General features: G+C 36.0%; 1 protein-coding gene across 1 annotated transcript in view; it reads left to right on the top strand.

Moving 5' to 3' along the window:
* Positions 1–7,500, top strand: part of ttn.2 (titin, tandem duplicate 2) — a 312,546-nt gene that overhangs the window by 190,455 nt on the left and 114,591 nt on the right. Inside the window, exons 171-180 of the mRNA XM_080038538.1 lie at positions 81–275; positions 1,073–1,177; positions 1,588–1,776; positions 2,062–2,361; positions 3,002–3,111; positions 3,637–3,835; positions 4,228–4,454; positions 4,901–5,215; positions 5,986–6,100; positions 7,428–7,500. The exon at positions 7,428–7,500 is cut by the window's right edge and continues 32 nt beyond it. Of these exons, the coding sequence (XP_079894664.1) occupies positions 81–275; positions 1,073–1,177; positions 1,588–1,776; positions 2,062–2,361; positions 3,002–3,111; positions 3,637–3,835; positions 4,228–4,454; positions 4,901–5,215; positions 5,986–6,100; positions 7,428–7,500 (1,828 nt within the window). The remainder of the gene's footprint in view (positions 1–80; positions 276–1,072; positions 1,178–1,587; positions 1,777–2,061; positions 2,362–3,001; positions 3,112–3,636; positions 3,836–4,227; positions 4,455–4,900; positions 5,216–5,985; positions 6,101–7,427) is intronic.

The following is a 7,500-nucleotide window of genomic DNA, read 5'->3' as shown; positions in this document are numbered from 1 at the left end:
CACTTTCTGACCCTGTCTGTGAAAAAGCGCTGTATAAATAAATATTACTTACTTACTTACTTACATGGTTTATTCCACAGGTAAACCCTACCCATCCATCACATGGACGAAGGACGACGGCAAACCGGACAAAGACCGCGTGGAGGTTCTCACGGAGGGAAACGACAGCATCATCACAGTGAAGAACGCTCAGAGGAAAGACTGCGGCAAATACCTGATCTCTGCCTGCAACCCCAGCGGCATCAAGTCAGCCTGGACCAGGGTGGAGGTCATGGGTGAGTACAGGGCACGGCACACACACACAGACACAGGAACAGACGCACACACACACACACAGATGCAGACACAGACGCAGACACACACAGACACGCAGACACAGGGACAGACACACTCACACACACACGCACACACACACACACATGCACACACAGATGCAGACACACACACACACACACACACACACACACACACAGACGCAGACACAGGAACAGACACAGGAACAGACACACACAGATGCAGACACAGGAACAGACACACACAGACACAGACACAGACACAGGAACAGACACACATTCACACACAGACACACAGACGCAGACACACACACAGACACAGGGACAGGAACAGACACAGACACAGGAACAGACACACAGGAACAGACACACAGATGCAGACACAGACACAGACACAGGAACAGACACATAGACACACACACACACACACACACAGACCGACGCAGACACAGACGCAGAACCAGGATCAGACACACACACACACACACACACACACACACGCACACACACACACATGCACACACAGACGCAGACACAGACACAGACACACAGGAACAGACACAGACACACACACACACACACACACACACACACTCACTCACTCACTCACACAGTTTTGTTAAAAGGAAGAAAAAACAAATTAGTAGTAGAGCTACTAGAGTACTTAAATTACTCAGGCCAAGCCTTACAAATATTTAATAAGATAAAACATGTAAAAATTGAACACATGAATGATACTATTGTCTGTCCCCCCCCTCCCTCCCCCCCCACCCCCCTAGATGTCCCCGGCCCAGTCACAGACCTGAAGCCGGTGGTTGTAACCCGTAAAATGATCTTCTTGAATTGGGACGACCCAGATGACGATGGCGGCAGTGATCTGACAGGTGACCTCATCCGACAGTTTTATTTATTTATTTCAAAATGTTTACTTTAGATTATTTTCGTGTTATTTTTCTTTTTACTTTATATAATTTTTTTAAATGTATAATTGTTATTTTAATTTTTTTTTTTTTTTTACTTAAACCTGCAGTGTGTAGAATTTTGGGTTTTTTTTCCTAGCAGATTTTGTAGAAAGTAATTATAATATCCATAAGTACATTTAATTTAGTGCAAAATAGCTGAATTTTTTTTTAGAATTATTCTTTTTTCTTTTTTCTTTTACTTTAATATTATTTTTATGTTTTCTTTTAAATTAATACTTTTTTTAAACGTTTTTTATTTATATTATTTTCATGTTATTTGTTTAATATAATATAATATAATATAATATATGTATATATCTGTGACCTGACAGGCTTCATAGTGGAGCGTAGAGATGCTAAGATGCACACGTGGAGGCAGCCCGTAGAGACAGCCTCCTCTAAGTGTGAGTGTGTGGGCATCGTTGAGGGACAGGAGTACTACTTCCGCGTTATCGCAAAGAACAAGTTCGGCATGGGACCTCCCGTTGAGCTGGGACCCATCACAGCCATGGACCCACTGGGTGAGTGTTCAAACAGTCTGTCTGTCTGTCTGTCTGTCTGTCTGTCTGTCTGTCTGTCTGTCTATCTATCTATCTATCTATCTATCTTTAAATGAAATTAAGTAAAAAGTCATGGAAATGTCATTGTTAAAAATGTGTGTGAACCCTTTCAAATAATTGGTTATTTTGCAGTTTTTAAAAGTCTTGTTTAGCATTTAAAACAATAAATATCAACACCACTTGTGTAAAAAGTGAATTCGCACTTCGAAATAATAATTGTTTTATTTTTATTTATTTTTCCCCCAGGCCCTCCATCTTACCCTGAGAAGTTCCACTACACAGAACGTACCAAGGACTCCATCACGTTGACATGGAAGACTCCTCGTAATGACGGAGGCAGCCCCGTCATCGGCTACACAGTGGAGAAGAAGAGGCAGGATCAGCAGGCGTTTGAGCCCTGCAACAAGGAGATGTGCCCCAACATGACCATGACGGTGGAAGGCCTGGAGGACGCGTGGATGTACGAGTTCAGGATCAAGTGTGCCAATCTGATCGGGGAGAGCGAGCCATCGATCCCCTTCACTGTGGTCATTCAAGACGACGAAGGTAAGGCACAGAAACATTAGGAGACGGTCTGAATTTTGAATTTGTTTTTTTTTACTCTTTACTTTATATTATTTTGATGTTATTTTTATTTTATTTAAAAAAAATATATATATATATTTTTTAACTTGATATTATTTTCATGGTATTTTATTAATATTATTTTATTGTTATTATTATTATTATTGTTATTATTATTATTATTATCATTATTATTATTATTATTATTATTATTATTATTATTATTATTATTATTATTATTATTATTATTATTATTATTATTATTTTTATTATTTTACTTCATACACTTTTTATGTTGTAACAACAATTTAATTACCTTTTTTTTCTTCTTGATTTAACCTGAACACAAGGAGATTTAAATGCATGTTGAACATTATATCTACAATAGATATGAACATTTACAGTACCTGCTCACAAACTTCATATATGCACAAATTAAAAAAAAAAAAAAATTAAAATAAAAACATTTGGATTTCACCTGAAATTTCATACAGTTTAATGTCATACCACTATGTAGAAAAATGAACGGGATATTTACTTCCAGAACCACCTTGTTGATTTATATTATATTGATTGATGGTGCCTTTGTGTGCTGAATTGTCTTGTGTCCTACGTTTTTCAGTGGCTCCTGAAGTGCACATGCTGAAACACTTTAAGGGCGATTGCATCACCGCCAGAAAGGGTGATGTCATCGAAATGCCCGCTGACATCATCGGTCTGCCCATCCCTAAGGTTCGAACATAAATTATTATTATTATTATTATTATTATTATTATTATTATTATTATTATTATTATTATTATTATTTTTATTATTATTATTATTATTATTATTATTATTATTATTATTATTATTATTATTATTATTATTATTATTTAGTTGGAAAAGTTTCGGTACACATTTTTTAAATTTGTTTATTTTATACTTGACTACATCTTTTGTTTTGTTAATTGTTCATTTTTACATTTTTACTCTTTTGTATCAATTGAGTGTCAGTTTATTAGATAGACAGACAGACAGACAGACAGACAGACAGACAGACAGACAGACAGACAGACAGACAGATAGACAGATAGATAGATAGATAGATAGATAGATAGATAGATAGATAGATAGATAGATAGATAGATAGATAGATAGATAGATAGATAGATAGATAGACAGACAGACAGACAGACAGACAGACAATTAAAACATGTTATAAAGCATATAAAACTATTAATTCCTTCATCATTAATCCTTCATATTCCCTTTTAGATCGAGTGGACCAAAGATGACGTATTGATAGAGAAGTCTACAGACACTCTCCTGGTAGAGACAGAGGTTACCGGCCGACTGAATGCCAAGACGAAGCTTTCCATCCCCGCTGTGAACAGAAGAGACAGGGGCACTTACACTGTCACTGCCTCCAACAACATGGGATCTGCACACCACACCATCACTGTTATGGTGCTGGGTGAGTCCAATAATGCACTAAAAATTATAATATTATAAGTTTCAGATTTTAATTTTTAATTTTTATATTTTTTATTTTGGGGGGATCAAAATATCATACAGTTTATTGCAATTTATACATTCTTTGATCCTTGAAAAAGGCCTTTTGGTAGGGCGTCCCCCCCCATGGGCCTCGGCCAGCAGCGGACCCGGGTTTGATTCCAGCCCGCGGTCGTTCTCTGCATGTCACTCCCCTCTCTGCCCCATTTCAACTCTGTCTCTACACTATCAATAAAGCATAAAAATGCCAAAAAAATATCTTAAAAAAAGAAAAGAAAAAGGCCTTTTGGACAAATTAAATAAATTGAAATCTAGTATGTACTAACTGTATTTTCTTCTCTCTCTTCTCCTCAGACCGCCCCGTTCCTCCCCGTAATGTGCGCGTGTCGAACATTAAGGCCGAGTCCTGCTACCTGAACTGGGATCCTCCTCTGGACAACGGGGGCAGTGAACTGACCAACTACATCGTAGAGAAGAGGGAAGTACTGAAGGATCAGCCCGAGCTCGAGGAGGGAGAGGAAGCACCACCAGAGCCCCAGTGGGAGGTGGTGACAGACAGCATAGTGGAGAAGAAATACGGGGTAAGTGTCTGTCTGTCTGTCTGTCTGTCTGTCTGTCTGTCTGTCTATCTATCTATCTATCTATCTATCTATCTATCTACCTACGTACGCAAAGCTATATAATGACAGCAAGGTTTTTTAATAGTTTTTTTTTTAAGTTTCTTAAAAAAAAATTATTTTTATTTTTTTTCCTGCTATTTCCTACACGTCTATAGGTATCTTTTTAAGTTTATAAATAATTTACCAAAAAGAGATATCACAATAAATTAAAATAACACTCAGTTTTAAGACAAACAAGACTTGACAAGACCGCGTTTGAATATCAGAATACAACACGATAAAAAAATAAAGAATAATTGAAAAAATCAAATACATCTAAAATCGTTTAAATCTATCACAAAACTATAACATTTTCGTTTCATTGGCATTTTATTGTAATTCTAACACCAAACTCCTTCTGCTTACAGGTGTGGAACTTGGAGACCAACAAGACCTACCTCTTCAGAATCAGAGCCGAGAATCGTTACGGTAAATCGGACCCGTGTGGGACGGAGGAAGTCCAAATCGTGGATCCCTTCGGTCTGCCCGGCCCGCCAGAGAAACCAAAAATCGCAGAGTACACCAAGACATCCATGACCCTGACCTGGGAGCCGCCACGGGACAACGGAGGGTCCATGATCGTGGGATACTGGCTGGAGAAGAGAGAGAAGGGAACCGGCTACTGGGCCAAAATCAACAAGATGGCTATCGCCAAACGGGGCGTCAAGGGCTGGGAGCACCAGGTATAAACTGTGAAGGCTTTTGTCTTATTTGTTTAAAGGTGCAGTGTGTAATATGACATCATCAAGTTCTAGAATGCAACACTTCCTGGGTAACCCCAACACTTTCGAATAAAAACAGAAGCTACAGTGGCCTTCAAGGACAAGAACAATTCTAAATTTTAAACAATGCACCTGATGACATTCCAACTATTACACTTTCAAGATGGCGGCACTAGGCCTTGGTCCAAAATATGCAGAAATATGGACATATATGAGACCCTTTCTACGGGAAAAATAAATAATTAAAAACATTTTTTTCAGCTATTATGCACTAAATTAAATGTACTTATGGATATTATAATTACTTTCTACAAAATCTGCTAGGAAATAAATCCCAAAAGTCTACACACTGCAGGTTTAGAGGAATGATTCAACATATCTTAGCCTATCAGTTATTGGACATTTATTTTCCAATGATTCAGCATTGGTATTGAAAATCTGCACAAATATTTGGTGCTATTTTAGTACAAAAGAAACCTAAATAAATCTTAAACCTCTTAGCATTCCAGACATTCCTGTAAAATGAGTTTATTATGAATAGACAGACACAGAGTGAGTATATCTTGAAATGGTGGAGGCAGTTGGTGGATGATGCCATCTTTAGTAACTTTAGCTTCTTGTCCTTGAAGGCCACCGTAGCTTCTGTAAATTCTCCCCAAAGGCAAAGGGAGGGGTTAGCAAGGGAGCGTTGCCATCTATATGTTTTACCCTCATCTCTCTGTGTGTTTCAGGCGGGTCGTTTGTTTGAGGGAACAGAGTACGAGTTCAGAGTTGCAGCCAGTAACTCTGCCGGCATGGGTCCATTCAGCTCACCGTCAGACTCTGCATTCGCTGTGGATCCACTCAGTGAGTTAAATACTGGATTTATATTCAAAGATGATTTATTATTATTATTATTATTATTATTATTATTATTATTATTATTATTATTATTATTATTATTATTATTATTATTATTATTATTATTATTATTATTATTATTATTATTATTATATTTTATCTATTATTTATTTATATATATTTAAAGCAATGGATAGTAGTTTTATTATGTTATTTTGTCTTTTGTTTGTGTGTTCACTTTTTCACTTGTTTGTTTGTGTTTTAGTTTTTTTATCAAAAAATAAAGTATTTCAATCATTATTATTTTTAGTGCATTGGAGGATAGTGAATTCTAAACTTTAAAATATCAGTAATCCTAACGCGAGACACTGCAGGCAAAACATTATTGTCTTTTTATTTGATTTATCTGATTTAGGAGAATTTTTCTTCTTAAAAACATGCTGAAGATGCATTTTTTTTTTTTTAAACTTACATTTTTATTGGGTTTTTTGCACATTTTACAAATATCAAACCACATACATGCAAAAATACATCCAGAATAAAGAATAGTCTCAAATAGAGCTGCATGTGATTGGATTAACAATTCTTATACATACATACCCATATGTTTAGGTCAAAAAGACATTGAAAGGAAACAAAAGACAAATCAAAAGCCACAACAAAAACAAAAACAGGAAAGTAAAAGACAATAAAAAATAATAAATAAAAATAACAGTGAGAAGTTGCATTTTTTAAGACTTGTAGATCGTGTTTTTTGATTGATAAAATTTAAAAAAGGCTGTATCCAAAATCTGTTGGTTAAAACGTTGTACTTTAGTCTAGATTTTAGCTCTTTTAAAGAGTTGCAAATGTATGTTACATATAGACGAATTTCCATATCTATTCAAACATTTCTGAACATATTGAAGTACAACAAATAATTGTTTTAATGTCAGTAATTGATTGATTGATTGATTGATTGATTGATTGATTGATTGATTGATTGATTGATTGATTCAATTTTATTTCAGACATATCAAAAAAAGAAAAATTAAAAGCATGAAAATACAATAAAAAAATATGTTCAAATGATTTCACAAATAAAAAAAAACAAACAAAAAAAAAAAATAACATATTGAATTGATATGCCTGAAAAGGAGTAGGAAGAAGTATAAACTTATTTGATCCTACCCCTTTTCCACAATCAACTGGCAAAGTTTCAATGTTTAATGACATCTGTTAGTCAAACAATCTTACCCTATTCACCTGCAGTGTCTCGCATTCAAACTGAATATTTCCTTTCATTTGAAATTCTCTGGTATATTTTTCTTAAACCCAAAATTCTCCGTTCCAGCTCCTCCCAGTATGCCGGCCGCGCCCATCGTCGCTGATAAGACCAAACACAACGTGACACTGTCCTGGGCCGC

This window comes from Ammodytes marinus (assembly GCF_949987685.1).
Source record: "Ammodytes marinus genome assembly, chromosome: 12".
In the NCBI taxonomy this organism is placed as follows: Eukaryota; Metazoa; Chordata; class Actinopteri; order Uranoscopiformes; family Ammodytidae; genus Ammodytes; species Ammodytes marinus.
Note: the sequence above shows the minus strand (reverse complement) of the source record. Positions and strands in the feature narration are given on the sequence as shown.